General features: G+C 55.1%; 1 protein-coding gene across 1 annotated transcript in view; it reads left to right on the top strand.

The window, feature by feature from the left end:
* The window catches only part of IRAK1 (interleukin 1 receptor associated kinase 1), a 35,174-nt gene that overhangs the window by 15,188 nt on the left and 2,960 nt on the right, over window positions 1–17,026 (top strand). Inside the window, exons 3-13 of the mRNA XM_038747727.1 lie at window positions 990–1,169; window positions 1,986–2,101; window positions 2,471–2,659; window positions 2,930–2,994; window positions 4,802–4,916; window positions 6,581–6,699; window positions 7,375–7,582; window positions 9,244–9,318; window positions 11,725–11,964; window positions 14,875–15,418; window positions 16,709–16,837. Coding sequence (XP_038603655.1) covers window positions 990–1,169; window positions 1,986–2,101; window positions 2,471–2,659; window positions 2,930–2,994; window positions 4,802–4,916; window positions 6,581–6,699; window positions 7,375–7,582; window positions 9,244–9,318; window positions 11,725–11,964; window positions 14,875–15,418; window positions 16,709–16,837 — 1,980 coding nt within the window. The remainder of the gene's footprint in view (window positions 1–989; window positions 1,170–1,985; window positions 2,102–2,470; window positions 2,660–2,929; window positions 2,995–4,801; window positions 4,917–6,580; window positions 6,700–7,374; window positions 7,583–9,243; window positions 9,319–11,724; window positions 11,965–14,874; window positions 15,419–16,708; window positions 16,838–17,026) is intronic.

Raw genomic sequence — 17,026 nt, 5'->3', positions numbered from 1 at the left:
GTAGGAAGTGGCCCCATCTGGGGCTTCTGGGTGGAGTTTGGGCCCAAGGCAGGAGACCGTAGGTCTGCCTGGGGTCCCTGGCCCCTTCCGTTCTGGCCGCATTTCAGCCTGGGATCCCCCAGCCTCTGGAGCTAGAACCCAGACCCTGGTCGGGGGGATGGCAGAGACTCTCCCCCTACTTCCCAGACTCCCTTCGGTTTGGGGCGGGGGTGGGAATCCAGCGGCATTCCCGCCAGAATCGGGCAGGTTTGGTCAAAGCCCCTTTTGCTCCCCTCGGGCGGGAGGTGCCTAGGTTGGGCGCCGTGAGCAGGCCTAAACTTTTCCTCAAGGCTGAGCCTCAGAGCTGAGGCATCCCCTCAGACTCCAGAGGGGAGCCCAGGATGGGCCCTGTTTGTTCGCAGGCTGCGCTTGCCCGTGTCTTCCCTGACACTTAGGCGCAGAGCAGGCCAAGGCCCGCAAGGCTTGGCTCCCCCCGTCTGGGCCCTAACACTCATTTCCTGAGCAGAACGTGGGCCCGTTGGGTGTCAGCACTGGGGCAGTGAGTCCCAGTTTATGACCCCGTGCCCTAGTTGCCACATCCTGCGCCGTTCGGCTGCTTTTAAAGAAGCAGTACCGAACAGCCACCGCCCAGCTGTGTGGGGCTCCAGTAGCAGAGTCCGGGCCCGAGGCAGGAGGTGGAGGAGGAGGAGAGGTGGCCGTTCCTCCCTTGGGCTGGATTCCCCCACCCCCGTGTCTCTTGGCAGAATGCCATTAAGCAGACCACCCCCAACCCTGACCTCGGGAGGCAAGGGGAGGAAGCAGGTCATGGAGTTTGGGCTGGTTGTTCCTGGCACCGATCGCCCCACTGCCTCCTCCGCCCGGTGGGGCTGGGCCGGCTGTCTCCTCGTGGTCCCCAGAAACCCTGCCCTGTGGGGACATAGCAGGCTCCTCGCTCAGCTCCCCTCACCTGCCCACGTTCACCCTGCCACCTCCTCTCTCCTCGCTGCCAGGGCATCCTCCTCCACGGTTGCTGCATGGGGCTCCACTGCACCCCACCCCCTTGGAGTACAGGCCGGCCCCGCCGCGCCTCGCCCCCTCCCCCGGGCCCGGGCCCAGCCATGGGGACACCGCCACGATGCCAAAGAAGCTGCCCTCCTCCTCTTCCTCCACCTCCACCTTCCCCTCTCCAGGTAACCACTGCTGTGGGATGCTGGGCCCCTTGGGGTCTGGGGGAATTCCGTGGTGGGGGTCGATCCCTGGACCAGCTCAGGACCCTGGGGGTGTAGGGGGCGGGGAAGAAGGACAGGAAGAAGAAAAATGCACTATTTGGTAAGCACCTATTACGTGCCCAGCACTAGGGTAGGGACAGAATGATCAGGTCAGACGCAGGCCCTGTCCTACAGGGAGCTCATAGTCTAAGGAGGACGGAGAACGGGTTTTGCCTCCCCATTTTACAGGTGAGGAAACTGAGGCCCAGAAAAATGAAGTGACTTGCCCAAGGTCACACAGCAGGCAAGTGGTGGAGCTGGGGTGAGAAGCCAGGTCCTCTGACACCTCGGCCCAGGCTCTTTCCACTAGGCCACGATAACAGCCGGGCCTCCCCCCTGCAGTGGGTTCAGTGGGAATGGTGCCCTGCCCCGGCCATTTCTGGGAGTTGGGGGAACAGCCCACCCCACTGGGAATCCCCAGACCTCGGGCGCTGGCTGTTGAAGTGTCCCTGGCTGGAGCTGGGCGAGGGGTGGGGGCGGGGGGCATCCCCGGGGCCCCCCGTGCAGCTTGTGTGTCGTTGGTTTTGACATCCTCCGTGCGTCAGCGGGGAGAGAGGGCTGACATGCCCGCCCCAGTTTCCTAGCCAAGCCCATCTACACCCGCCCCATCAGCCTCAGGCTTGGGGCTGTGGTGGTGGCCACACCTGCGTCCTCGCTTCCCTCCAAAGCAAGGATGTCTTAATCCCGTCCCCCACCTCCTCTTCCCCCCACCCCCCTTGCCTCTGTTCCCAACGCCAGGCTTTCTCTCGGACTGTGGGCCCGCATCCCACCCGCCCCTGGGCCTCCCGCACCAAGGTCCCTCTGCTCCTGTTCCTCCCAGTTTAATCTCCAGCTCCTTGTCCTCCTGCGAGAAGGTAACCTGCTCCCCCCCCCCCCCCCGCCCATCCTTCCCTTGGCACAGGGGGCACAGGAGGATCGGCTGGAGCTTGCAGGGGTTCGGGGGGAAGGGATTCATTCATTCAACTGTATTTGCTGAGCGCCTAGTATGTGCGAAGCACTACTAAGCACTTGGGAGGGGATTGTGGAGGGGCACATGCCGGCGAAGCGGAGCCGGCGACCAAAGCAAATAAGTTTCTCATCCTTGTTCCGGATCTTGGGGACCAGGGAGAGGGAGTGGGCGGTGGAAAAGGGCAGGCCAAAGGGAGGCGGGATGGGGTGGGGCAGGGAGGGCTGCGAGGGGGCCCTGCCCAAGGAGAACCGGCCCCATGGTGCGTCTCCTTCAGCAGAAAGAAGAACGTACCTGCTTTACGGAACTGGCGGGCGGGCAGGTCCCCTTCCGCTGGCCATTCCCAGAAGTGTCCCAGGGCACCAGGAACTTCTCGGAGCAACTGAAGATCGGGGAGGGTGGCTTCGGCTGCGTGTACCGGGCCACCCTGAGGAACACGGTGTATGCGGTGAAGAAGCTGAAGGAGGTGAGGGTGGGGGTTAGTTGGGCGGTGCTAGGGTCCCTCTCCTTGCCTCCTTCCCTAATTCCTCCAACCTGGTGATGGTGGCAGCCCCCGCCCACTCCCGGGTTCGCGGCTCGTGTTCTTTGTCTTTCCTCCCAGTCCATCAGGGGCTTAGCGTGGCCTCCCCCGGACAGTCCACGTTTTGGGGATGGGGGTTGGCAGAGGGTGGGGTGGGCTCATGGGTCTCCCCAGGAGACAGGCTGGACCTTATGTTCTCCTCCCCTGGGAACGCAGGACGCAGAGCTGGAGTGGAGTGTGGTGAAGAAGAGCTTTGTGACAGAAGTGGAGAAACTCTCCCGGTAAGTCACGCAGCCTAGTGGATAGAGCCCCGGTCCTGGGAGTCTGAAGGGGCTGGGTTCCCATCCCAGCTCCGCCACTTGCCTTTTGTGGGTCCTTGTGCAGGTCACTTCACTTCTCTATGCCTCAGTTCCCTTATCTATAAAATGGGGTTATAATAATGATGGCATTTATTAAGCGCTTACTACGTGCAAAGCACTGTTCTAAGCGCTGGGGGATAGAAGGTGATCAGGTTGTCCCACGTGGGGCTCATAGTCTTCATCCCCATTTTACAGATGAGGGAACTGAGGCCCTGAGAAGTCAAGTGACTTGCCCAAAGTCACACAGCTGACAAGTGGCGGAGCCGGGATTTGAACCCATGACCTCTGACTCCAAAGCCTGGGCTCTCTCCACTGAGCCGCGCTGCTTCTCTGTGAGCCCTATGTGGAACAGAGATGTGTCCAGCTTGATTAGCTTGCATCTACCCCAGCGCTAAGAACATCATCATCATCATCATCAATCGTATTTATTGAGCGCTTACTATGTGCAGAGCACTGTACTAAGCGCTTGGGAAGTACAAATTGGCAACGCATAGAGACAGTCCCTACCCAACAGTGGGCTCACAGTCTAAAAGGGGGAGACAGAGAACAAAACCAAACATACCAACCAAATAAAATAAATAGGATAGATATGTCCAAGTAAAATAAATAGAGTAATAAATATGTTTATTACAGAACAGTGCCTGGCGCATAGTAAGCGCTGAACAACAACAAAAAAAATGACACAGAGGCTAGGCTGGAGCAGCGGCCCGGGCAACTGGGCACTGTGGTGGTGACCTGAGAGTCCGTGCCGCTCCCTCAGCCCCTGGCTGGCGTACACCCGCTTGGATCTACGGGTGGGGGTGTGGGCCTCAGTGGGCCAGGCCGTCAGTCTCCCCTGGCCGGTTTGGGCCACCCCAACTCAGATCCACTCGGGGACGTGACTGAAGGGGCCACGTCGGAGTCGGCAGCTTCCCCGGGTTCCCGGAGGGCCCTGTGGGTGACAAAAAGGAGGGCCGAGCTCCCTTCCTGCCCGCCCTTGGAAGAGCTGAGGGCCCCACTTCAATTCAGTACAGTGGAGATAGCAGCCCTTGCTGCCCGCTCCTCAGGCCAGAGAACGAGAGGGGCCCGGGGATGGTGCTGTCTCAGCTGAGAGGGTCGCGCACCTAAACCCCTGAAGGCAAACAAATCATTCATTCATTCATTCAATCGTATTTACTGAGCGCTTACTGTGTGCAGAGCACTGTACTAAGCGCTTGGGAAGTACAAGCTGGCAACGTCTAGAGACGGTCCCTACCCAACAGCGGGCTCACAGTCTAGATGGGGGGCGGTCAATGCAGTCAATGGTACTTATTGAGCACTTACTGTGAGGAGCAGCGTGGCGTAGTGGAAAGAGCCCGGGCTTTGGAGTCAGAGGTCTTGGGTTTGAATCCCGGCTCTGCCACTCGTCAGCTGTGTGACTTTGGGCAAGCCGCTTCACCTCTCTGTGCCTTAGTTCCCTCATCTATAAAATGGGGGCTAAGACTGTGAGCCCCACGTGGGACAACCTGATAACCTTGTATCTACTCCAGCACTTAGAATAGTGCTTGGCACATAGTAAGCGCTTAACAGGTACCGTCATCATCATCATAATCACTGTACTAAGCACTCGAGAGGGGGAGGGCAGTAAGATGGAGTCGGCACAAGTCCTACAGGTGGCTTTCAGCTTCTCAGCGTGGTTGGGGGGGTGCGCGTAGGGAAATTTTGGGGGGGAGCTAGGCCCTGAAGCGGGGCCCTTTGCTTTGTTGGGCAGGTTCCGCCACCCCAACATCGTGGACTTTGCTGGCTATTGTATGGAGGGCGGGCTATACTGTCTGATCTACGTGTTCTTGCCGAACGGCTCCCTGGAGGACCGACTTCACGGCCAGGTAAGAGTCTGCTCTCCTCGCACCCATGCCTCATTCCTCCCATCCATCAGATTGAGCACTTTCTCTGTGTGGAACACTACACTGAGCACTTGAGAGAGTGCGGTCCAGTTGGTAGACACAGTCCCTGCCCCCGAAGATTCCTTCCTTCCTTCCTGTCCTCCCGTCCTCTTCAGTCATTCATTCAATCGTATTTATTGAGCGCTTACTGTGTGCAGAGCACTGTACTAAGCGCTTGGGAAGTACAAATTGGCAACGTATAGGGACGGTCCCTACCCAACAGTGGGCTCACAGTCTAGAAGGAGGAGACAGAGAACCAAATAAAATAAATAGAATAAATATGTACAAATAAAATAGAGTAACAAATACGTACAAACATATATACATATATACAGGTGCTGTGGGGAGGGAAAGGGGGTAAGGCGGGAGGGATGGGGAGGAGGGGGAGAGGAAGGAGGGAGCTCAGTGTGGGAAGGCCTCCTGGAGGAGGTGAGCTCTCAGTAGGGATTTGCAGGGAGGAAGAGAACTAGTTTGGCAGATGTGTGGAGGGAGGGCATTCCGGGCCAGGGGGAGGACGTGGGCCGGAGGTCAATGGCGGGACAGGCGAGAACGAGGTACGGGGAGGAGATTAGCGGCCGAGGAGCGGAGGGTGTGGGCTGGGCTGGAGAAGGAGCGAAGGGAGGTGAGGTAGGAGGAGGCGAGGTGATGGACTGCCTTGAAGCCGAGGGTGAGGAGTTTTTGCCTGATGCGTAGGTGCTCTGATGCTCTTCTCCCTGCAGCCTGAAAAATTCCCTAGCTGGGAGCAAGGACAGGCCTGGGGCAGGGGGTGGGCTCCTTCCTGCAGTGGGCTGTTAGGAAGGAGAACGGGACCTTGGGAAGATCACAGTGGGGCTCCCAGTTCCCTGCCTCTCTCGCTCTGGGGGAGTGAGAACGGCAGCAACCGACCAGTGCTTCCCAGCAGAAACCTTGGTGTTCCTGGGGTTCAGAGGAGCCCTGCAGCCATATGGAAAAAAACTGCCCACCTTTCCCTGGCACAGGGAGCCCCCATACAAGCCAGAGGATCTTCCTGCCTGCCCCGGGGGCAGGGGATGGAGGCTGGGTCTGGGGGCTGAGGGCTGCAGGGCAGGGAGTTTCCCCGAGCTTTTCAGATATTCACTCATTCAATCGTATTTATTGAGTGCTTACTGCGTGCAGAGCACTCTACTAAACGCTTGGGAAGTCCAAGTTGGCAACATATAGAGGCGGTCCCTACCCAATGAGCGGGCTCACAGTCTAGAAGGGGGAGACAGACAACAAAACAAAACATATAAATCAAATAAAATAAATAGAATAAATATGTACAAGTGAAATAAATAAATAAATAGAATAATAAATATGTACAAACATATATACGGGCATACCTATTGCCTTGGAGGAAAACTCAAATCAATCCATTAATTATATTTTTTGAGCACTTGCCGTTTGAAGAGCACTCTAAAAATTGCTTGAACACCAGCTAGGTATGTTGGCCTTTTGAAAATAATTCCCAGAAAGGTTGTCAAAGAGTCAGTTATCACTGAGGGTCGTTAATGTACTGATAGATCATTGGAACTTGATTAGGTGAAAAAACAAAGCCAACCACGGCAGAGCCCTCACTCCCTCTCTTATGCTTCCTTCTCCTTCTCCAGAGGAGAAGCCTCGCCCCTCTCTCCTGGGCCCAGCGGGTGGACATTCTCTTGGGCACTGCCAGGGCCATCCAGTTCCTGCACCGTGACAACCCCAGTCTGATCCACGGAGACGTGAAGAGGTGAGCGAGGAGGAGGAGGAGGAGGGGAGCAGCTGCCGCAGCGGCTGGGGGTAGGTGAGCGGGGTGCCCCCAGGGCGACTGGGACTGGCCCTAGGGAGGGGATTCCCCTCACACTCGGGAGGACCACCGAGGCACGGAACACGTGGGCATCCTCTGTGGTCTCGGGGCACTCGGGTGAGGCGGTTTGATCCCTGAGTGCAAGTATGGCAAAGTGCCATGGTGCGGTGAGCGGGACTCTTCCTGCTCAGTGAACACCCGTAAAGACTGTCGGTGGCCGCACTGTGGCATCTGCCATTTGCAGTGCCTGGCACTTGTCTTACACCTGTCTGCCCTAGAGGTTTCCAGAAGCCTTGGCTAGAAAAGCATCACCCCATTCCTGTTTTGCGTACTAGGCGGGTGTCTTCCGTTGCTGCTTCCCAGCATAATTTGAATTGGAAATTTGACCGTGTCTTCAAAATAGAAGCACCTGCACGGTGGGCACCCGTCTAGGGCTGGGGGCCCACAGCCGCCATCACCGTGCCCCCCGAAACGAACCAGGGTGAGGTCTGCCCTCCCCACTCAGTCCTTTCAGAGAAACGTCCACTCTCGGGAACTCTAGGACCGGTGGGGCTTGGGTTTTCTCGGACTTTAAGGCAGTTGGACCCGTTCCGACTTCCTGCCTTGCTCGCATTCCAGTTCAAATATCCTCCTGGACGAGCAGCTGACGCCGAAACTGGGTGACTTTGGCCTGGCTCGCTTCAGCCGCTATGCCGGCGCCGGTTCCGGTAGGAGCAGCTCGCTGGCCCGGACGCAGACGGTGCGGGGCACGCTGGCCTACCTGCCCGAAGAGTACGTGAAGACGGGGAAGCTGACCGTGGAGATCGACACGTACAGTTTCGGCGTGGTGAGCATCGAGCGCTTAGTGAGGTCCCGTGGGAGAGGGAGCCGGGTCCCGCCCGGGGATGGGACGTTGGTGGGGCCCCTCTCTGGGAGTCTAGTCCGCCGACTTGGGGCTCCTGGGCTGGGGGAAGGAGGTCAGCTCGTAGGGAGGCAGGACACACTGGCCCAGCAGCTGTGCCCTTTACCTGGAGTTTGGGCCGGGCCCTTTCCGGAGGATCGAACGATCAGAGTCCACATGGAGCAAATCCATTTCCATTGCAAATCCAGCTCCCTGCCGTTCCTTTCTGGGGCTGACGTGTTTGGGGTTTTTTTAATGGTATTTAAGAGCTTACTAAATGCCAGGCACTGCACTAAGCGCTGCGGTAGATACAAGCTAATCAGTTGGACACAGTCCGTGCCCCATATGGTGCTCACGCTCTTAATCCCCATTTTACAGACGAGGTAACTGAGGGAGAGAAGTGAAGTGACTTGCCTAAGGTCACACAGCAGACAACTGGCAGAGCCAGGATTAGTAATAATAATAATAATAATAATAGTGATGGTATTTGTTAAACACTTACTAAGCACTGTGGTAGATACAAGGTAATCAGGTTGTCCCGCGTGGGGCTCACGGTCTTAATTCCCGTTTTACAGATGAGGGAACTGAGGCACAGTGACTTGCCCAAAGTCACGTAGCTGATAAGCGGTCTGCCAGGTCCTTCTAACTCCCAGGCCTGTGCTCTATCCACTAGGCCACGCTGCTTTTCAGCGTATTCTGTGCCCTTTTCACTCCAACTGAAAGGGGGAATTGGGTAACAGTAGAATTTGCCATGGCCTTATTGGGCCGGTTCAGTGGTTGGTGAGCCCTGGCAGGTTTTTGAACTTGGGGCCGCTTGGACTTGGAGTTCTACATTGGTTCTGAGGCTCCCTAGGGTGGCAAAGCAGAGAGAGAAAGTGGGATAGTGTGGGGGTAGGCAAAGGGGTGATGAACTGAGGAATGAAGCGGGGGGGTGTAAGGGTATGTTGGGGTGTGCCAGGGTAGTGTTGAGCTGACAAAATGCTCTATCCACCAGGGGAACAGACCCCTTTTTTTAAAAAAAAAAAAATTCCCCTGTACATATTGAGCATTTACTATGTGCAGAGCATTAAACTAAGCCCTTGGGAGAGTACAGTGCAACAGAGTGGGCAAAAATGCCTCTTCCCCACAATGAGTTTATAGTTTAGAGGCCCTGAGTTGGGGCTGGGATTCATGGGTTTTGTCTGCTTAGAATTGTCCTTGTAATCAGCATCGGGGGGCGGGAGGTGTTTGGATAACGAGGAACTTTTTACTAGAAAGAACATTTCCCCAAACTCCCCCAGCCTCGGCATCAGCAATCAATCAATCGTATTTATTGAGCGCTTACTGTGTGCAGAGCACTGTACTAAGCACTTGGGAAGTACAAGTTGGCAACATATAGAGACAGTCCCTACCCAACAGTGGGTTCTACCAAGGGGGTGCCCCGGGCACCACTGGGTAGAGGTTCTGGGACGATTCATTCAGTCGTATTTATTGAGCGCTTACTGTGTGCAGAGCACTGTACTAAGCGCTTGGGAAGTACAGGTCGGCAACGTATAGAGAGGGGCCCTACCCCGGGATGCCGTCTGAGTAGCCCTGCCCCCTGAGCCGTCCGGCCCTCGTATTCACAGGTGTTGCTGGAGATCCTGACAGGACGACGAGCCATGGAGTCGGCCGGGGACGGCCGGTCGCGAGCCAAGTACCTCGTGCGTGACTCGAGGGGGATTCCCTTTAGGAGGTGGGGGAATTCCGAAAGGGTGGGGGCCCGGGGCCCGTGGAACAACCCAGCGAGAAGCTGTTGCATCACGCCCCATCCCGCTGACTCACGTCCCTAGAGAGTGGGTGGGGCCGAGGACAGTCTTCCCCCACGCAGATTTGGAGACCAACCCTTCCTCCAGCTTCTAGGACAGAGCGCTTCCCTGACCTCGTGTCCGGCCAGGGCTCCCGTGTCCACGTTTCTTCTGGCCCGATGGCTTCTCCTCTTGGGCAGGTGATGGCCAAACAATCTAGAAATGGGGCCAGTAAGCCGGGGTTTGGGGAAGTGACTCTTCCAATGTTCCACCACCTGCCCAGGACTGAGACTTTCTAACACCAAGGCTCAGCACTCATTTTTTTATGGTATTTGTTGAGCGCTTACTGGATGCCAGGCACTATACTAAGTTCTGGCTTAGATACAAGCTAATCAGGTTGCACAGAGACCATATAATAATAATATTGATGGCATTTATTAAGCGCTTACTATGTGCAGAGCACTGTTCTAAGCACTGGGGAGGTTACAAGGTGATCAGGTTGTCCCACGGGGGGCTCACAGTCTTAATCCCCATTTTACAGATGAGGGAACTGAGGCCCAGAGAAGTGAAGTGACCTGCCCAAAGTCACACAGCTAATTGGCAGAGCTGAGATTTGAACCCACGACCTCTGACTCCAAAGCCCGGGCTCTTTCCACTGAGCCACGCTGCTTCTCATAGCCCACCTGGGGCTCCCAGTCTTAATCCCCATTTTACAGATGAGGGAACTGAGGCCCAGAGAAGTGAAGTGACCTGCCCAAAGTCACACAGCTTATTGGCAGAGCCGAGATTTGAACCCACGACCTCTGACTCCAAAGCCCGGGCTCTTTCCACTGAGCCACGCTGCTTCTCATATCCCTCCTGGGGCTCACAGTCTTAATCCCCATTTTACAGATGAGGGAACTGAGGCCCAGAGAAGTGAAGTGACCTGCCCAAAGTCACACAGCTAATTGGCAGAGCCGATATTTGAACCCACGACCTCTGACTCCAAAGCCCGGGCTCTTTCCACTGAGCCACGCTGCTTCTCATATCCCACCTGGGGCTCACAGCCTTAATCCCCATTTTACAGAGGAGCTAACTGAGGCACGGAGAAGTGAAGTTAATTGCCCAAGGTCACACAGCAATCAATCAATCAGTCGTATTTATTGAGTGCTTACTGTGTGCAGAGCACTGTACTAAGCGCTTGGGAAGTCCAAGTTGGCAACATATAGAGACAGTCCCTACCCAACAGTGGGCTCACAGTCTAAAAGGGGGAGAAGTGGCAGAGCTGGGATTAGAACCCAGGTCCTTCTGACTCCGAGGCATATGTTCTTTTCACTAGGCCACACTGCTTCTACTTGATGGTTGCCCCATTTCTTGTTACAGTCCCTTTTGGGGTTCTTTATTCTGATTTTGGCCCAGTTTACTCCTGATATATTTCTTCAGATATTTCTTCATACTATTTGTAGGTCCCCGATCTCTCCTTTACATCTCAACCCACCCCCGCTCTGAATTGTCGGCCCGCCTTGCGTTAGTATGAGCCCCTCACTCCAGGTCCATGGGAGCCCGGAGCTGACGGGCCATGCCGAGGGGTTTAAAACCACTCCGAGATCTGCCCGTTCCCTGCCTCACTGAGCTAGCGTCAGGAGAACAGCTCCCAGCTAGGTCTGTGATGATGATGATGGCATTTATTAAGCACTTAGCAGCGTGGCTCAGTGGAAAGAGCCCAGGCTTTGGAGTCAGAGGTCATGGGTTCGAATCCTGGCTCCACCACATGTCTGCTGTGTGACCTTGGGCAAGTCACGTAACTTCTCTGAGCCTCAGTTACCTCATCTGTAAAATGGGGATTAAGACTGTGAGCCCCACGTGGGACAACCTGATCACTTTGTAACCCCCCAGCGCTTAGATCAGTGCTTTGCGCATAGTAAGTGCTTAACAAATGCCAACATTATTATTATTATTATGTGCAAAGCACCGTTCTAAGTGCTGGGGGGGTACAAAGTGATGAGGTTGTCCCATGTGGGGCTCACAGTCTTCATCCCCATTTTACAGATGAGGGAACTGGGGCCCAGAGAAGTGAAGTGACTTGCCCATAGTCAGCTGACGATTGGCGGGGCCGGGATTTGAACCCATGACCTCTGACTCCAAAGCCCGTGCTCTTTCCCGCTGAGCCACGCCGCTTCTCTGACCCCTTCTTCTGTGGCCCCCTGACCCCGCTCCTCCAATCCCTCCTGTGCCATCGTCTGACCCCACAGGCCCGGGCGGGCAAGCGTGGGACCAGTCCCCACCAGAGTCAGCGATCCTAGTCGGACTTCTCCCTGCCCCACGACGCCTTCTGCCTTTCAGAAAGACCTGGTGGAGGAAGAAGACGGAGAGGCCGAAGAGCCGCAGAAGAGGAATTGGCCCCCGACCACCGGGGACACCTCGGCGTCGGATGTTCGCGCGGCGGCCGTGGCCGAGCGGCTCTACAGGAAGCACTTGGACTCAAGGGCGGGACCCTGTCCTGAGGAATTGGCCAGGGAGTTGGGCCAGTTGGCCTGCCGGTGTCTCCATCGCAGGGGCAAGCGACGGCCCCTGATGACTGAGGTGCGTCTCTCTAGCTCCATCCCGGGGGCCGGGCCCTCCGAATCCCAAAGCTGAGGTGGGAAGGGCTGAAGCCCCCCGGCTGGGGCAGAACAGTCCCGCCAACTGGGCAGAGGTTGGTGGAGATGAGGAGAAGGAAGAGCCCAGGGTTGAGTGTTTTAATTTAGAAAGAGAAAGAGCGACAGAATGTACTCCCACGTGTGCCTGCACAAATTTGAGGTGAGGAAGGAAGGGGGACTGGCACATACTTTCTCTTCCCCACTCTGCCCACAAGAGATCGAGTAGAGAAGCAGCGTGGCTCGGTGGGGAGAGCCACGGGCTTTGGCGTCAGAGGTCATGGGTTCAAATCCCGGCTCTGCCACTTGTCAGCTGTGTGACTCGGGGCAAGTCGCTTCTCCGTGCCTCTGTTCCCTCATCTGTAAAATGGGGATGAAGACTGTGAGCCCCCTGTGGGACAACCTGATTGCCTTGTAACCTCCCCAGCGCTTACAGCAGTGCTTTGCATATAGTAAGCGCTTAATAAATGCCATTATTATTATTATTATAGCATCAAGTCCATAGGACTCATATTTATCAGGTTTCCTCCTTCCTGTCTGAATCCCCATTTTTTTTGTGCGCCCCCTGCTGGACATTCTGGGTCCTTGTTTCTGGCCTGTCTGCCCATCATGGGTAATAATAATAATAATAATGGTATTTGTTAAGCGCTTACTATGTGCAAAGCACTGTTCTAAGCGCTGAGGAGGTTACAAGGTGATCAGGTTGTCCCCCGGGGGGCTCACAGTTTTAATCCCCATTTTCCAGATGAGGGAACTAAGGCCCAGAGAAGTGAAGTGACTTGCCCACAGTCACCAGCTGGCATTTGGCTGAGCCGGGATTTGAACCCAGGACCTCTGACTCCAAAGGCCGGGTTCTTTCCACTGAGCCATGCTGCCTCTCAACCATGGTAGCAACCATGCTGGCATCTGTTTGCCGTAACTTGGCCTTAGCTGGAACAGACAATGCCTCCCATCTCCCCCTCTACCAACACCCGGGGGGTTGAGATGCTGGAGGAGAATCAGCAACTGATGCAGGAATAAGCTGAACGTCAGAGGTGAAGGTGGCCGGGAGCACTTTTTTTTATTTCTTTGCCCCGCCGTTCGGCTCCTCTCCGCTCCTAACTCAGCTGGGAGCCCTGGTCTTCTTTCTTTCATTCATTCATTCATCCATTCATTCATTCAGTCGTATTTATTGAGCGCTTACTGTGTGCAGAGCACTGGACTGAGAGCTTGGGAAGTCCAAGTTGGCAACATCGAGAGACGGTCCCGACCCAACAGCGGGCTCGCAGTCTGGAAGGGGAAGACAGACAACAAAACAAAACATATTAACAAAATCAAATAAATAGAATAAATATGTACAAATAAAATAGTAATAAATACGTACAAATGTATATACATATATACAGGTGCTGTGGGGAGGGGGAGAGGGAAGGAGGGGGCTCAGTGTGGGAAGGCCTCCTGGAGGAGGTGAGCTCTCAGTAGGGCTTTGAAGGGAGGAAGAGAGCTAGCTTGGCGGATGTGGGCGGAGGGAGGGCATTCCAGGTCGGGGGGATGATGTTCAATCGTATTTATAATCGTATTTATTGAGCGCTTACTGTGTGCAGAGCACTGTACTAGGCGCTTGGGAAGTACAAGTTGGCAACATATAGAGACGGTCCCTACCCAACAGCGGGCTTGCAGTCTAGAAGGGGGACACAGACGACAAAACAAAACATGTAGACGGTTGTCAAGACAGAACAAATAGAATTAAAGCTAAATGCACATCATTAACAAAATAAATAGAACAGTAAATATGTACAAGTAAAATAAATAGTGATAAATCTGTACAAACATATACAGATGCTGTGGGGAGGGGAAGGAGGTAGGGCTCGGGGGGATGGGGAGGAGGAGAGGAAAAAGGGGGCTCAGTGTGGGAAGGCCTCTTGGAGGAGGTGAGCTCTCAGTAGGGCTTTGAAGGGAGGAAGAGAGCTAGCTGGGAGGATGTGTGGAGGGAGGGCATTTTTTCTTCCCCTTTATTGAGAAAGACCTACAGAGGAGCTCCCGCTGGATGTGGGACCCTACCACTTTGCCTGGGGAGCAGCTCGTCGTGGGCCGGGAACACGTCTGCTAACTCTGTTATATTGTACTCTCTCAGGAGCTTCGTACAGTGCTCTGCACATAGTGAGCACTCAGTAAATACCACAGACTGATTAAAAATGGGAGCACTCCGCTTATACCGCTTACAAATGATGTGCATTTAGCTTTAATTCTATTTGCTCTGACGACTTGACACCTGTCCACGTTTTGTTGTCTGTCTCCCCCTTCTAGACTATGAGCCCGCTGTTGGGTAGGGACCGTCTCTATATGTTGCCAACTTGTACTTCCCAAGCGCTTAGTCCAGTGCTCTGCACACAGTAAGCGCTCAATAAATACGACTGAATGAATGAATGCATACCCTCGGACTCAGCCCTTGAGAGAGACCCAGAGAACAGCTGGCTGCCTTCCATCAGTCGTATTTATTGTTCACTTCTTGCATCCAGAGCACTGCACTAAGCATTGGGAAAGCACAGTATAGCAGGTCGTTCATTCAGTCATTTATTGAGTACCTACTGTGTGCAAAGCAATCAATCAATCGTATTGAGCGCTTACTGTGTGCAGAGCACTGTACTAAGCGCTTGGGATGTACAAGTTGGCAACATATAGAGACAGTTCCTACCCAACAGTGGGCTCACAGTCTAAAAGCACTATACTAAACACTGGGGACAGTACGACAACAAACTGACAAACAGACACAGTACCTGCCCGTAACGAGCTGACAATCTAGAGTTAGAAGACACATGCCCCGCGCACAACGAGTTCACGGTCTCCATCACACGATGTTTTTCTCTGCTCTCTGCAGGTCTACGAGAGGCTGGAGAAGCTGCAGAGCAGGGGAGACCTGTTCTCCGGGCAAGACGCTAGCAGGACGAAGGAGCCGGCCTCCCCCCAGGAGAATTCGTACATGTTCACTCCCCACTGTGCACCTGAGGACAGAGAAGGCTCTCGAACCCCCCGCTACGGGGTTAGCAGCCCGCAGCCCCTCCAAACCGAAGGGGAAGCGTTCCTAAGGGGGCTCTTCCGGCCTCGCCCCAACCAGCCGGTGGAGAGTGATGAGAGCGTGTCCGACGCCTGCGCCGCGGTCGGCTCCTGGAGCTTGAGCTGCACCTCGGGGCCGAGCCCGAGTCCGCCAGGAGGTCCCGGGAGGTCGGCCGGGGGGACGCCGGCGGCTGGCTCCCTCGCTGAGCCGCGGAGCTGGGGTCGTGCGGCTCCGGCAGCTTGGGGCCGCGATTTCCCGGCCTCGGCGGACTCTGGGCGAGGAGGCTCGGGTCGGTGTTGGGAGGGCCGGGCCCAAGAGGAGAGCTCCAGGCTGGGCCGGGCGTCGTCCGAGGAACACAGTTCTCAAGGTAACCAGCCAAGGTTCGGCGGGGGCTGGGCGGGAAGGGGAGCCACCAAAGCTGAGTGACCAGGAGGGAGAGGACCATCATCATCATCAATCGTATTTATTGAGCGCTTACTATGTGCAGAGCACTGTACTAAGCGCTTGGGAAGTACGGCTCCTGCCCCCCGAAAATTGGGGAAGTGACCGCAGCGTTGGAGCGGGGGGCCGGCAACTGGATTTGCAGGGCCGGGATTAGCGCAGGATTCGCGTGTTATTCCGCTGTTCTCTGGGGTTTCCAGCAGCTTAAGCCATGTGTGTGTGTGGCTCTACTGGCTTGGATATTTCCAATCCTGGTTCTCTCCCAGGAAGCTGCCACCAAACCACAGAGGGGCCTTTCCTCTTAGCCCCTCGCCCTCCCTTTGGATAATGGATTGGATTACCGCCAGGCTGAAAATCCCCACAGGGGACCCCTAAGCCAGACTGGCTCCTCTGGGCAGGTTTCTTCTTGCCTAGGGGCCGTCAGGACTACAACTACTACTGTCTCTCTTTCTGACCTCATTTCCCAGTGGATGCATTTTCCTTTTTGGAGGCCGGGGGCTGCGGGGGAGAAGCAGGGCCAGCCCTGTCTCCTCCGTCCCTCCTCCCTGCCGGCCCCGACGTCTTGCAGACAGGCTAGAGTGTGGGTCGGTGTTTTATTTTTTAATTCCAAAGCCGAGTTACTCATTTTCAAAACATCTCCTGTCCTTGCTGGTAGAGGGTGGAGTCTAGTAGAATTTCCTGATTTAAAACACGGCGGATTATCGTTCCTTAAAACCAAAGAGTGAGAGAAATGATCCTAATGACGGGCAGGTGGACTGGCGAAATAAACGTAGAGTGTTTTGAAACTGAAGGACTGTATATACCTTCAGTATAGAGAAGGCTTAGAGAAGCAGCGTGGCTCAGTGGGAAAAGCCCGGGCTTTGGAGTCAGAGGTCATGGGTTCAAATTCCGGCTCCACCACTTGTCAGCTGTGTGACTTTGGGCAAGTCACTTAACTTCTCTGGGCCTTCCCTCATCTGTAAAATGGGGGTGAAGACTGTGAGCCCCACGTGGGACAACCTGATCACTGTGTAAATTCCCCAGCGCTTAGAACGGTGCTCTGCACATAGTAAGCGCTTAATAAATGCCATTATTATTATTATTATTACCTGTGTCTTACCCAGTGGTTGACCAAGAATGACGACTCTGAAATTGGTTGCACTGGCTTTTGCTGAAGGGGACCGTGGTCACCCTTCTGGACTCCGTGTTAATGCTGTTCCTGTGTCATTTCTTACAGGTGACTCATTGCCTGTGAGCCACCAGATAATCATTAACCCTGCCCGGCAGAAGTTTGTCCAGAAGTTGGCACTGTACAAAGACGGCGTGCTGGACAGTTTGGAACTCCTCTCTTCCAGCTCCTCCCCAGGTACCTTTCCAGGCAGCGGCCTTCCCGAGTCTGCCAGTGAATCACTTCCGATCCTGAGCTGAGCCTCCCTGGAAGATTCTCTGCTGCACTGCCTTTAGATTGTTGCCTCCTGACTCCTAAGTGTAATAATAATAATGATGGTATTTATTAAGCGCTTACTATGTGCATAGCACTGTTCTAAGCGCTGGA

This window comes from Tachyglossus aculeatus, chromosome 6 (assembly GCF_015852505.1).
Source record: "Tachyglossus aculeatus isolate mTacAcu1 chromosome 6, mTacAcu1.pri, whole genome shotgun sequence".
Lineage (NCBI taxonomy): Eukaryota > Metazoa > Chordata > Mammalia > Monotremata > Tachyglossidae > Tachyglossus > Tachyglossus aculeatus.
This window is presented reverse-complemented; position numbering and strand designations above follow the sequence as displayed.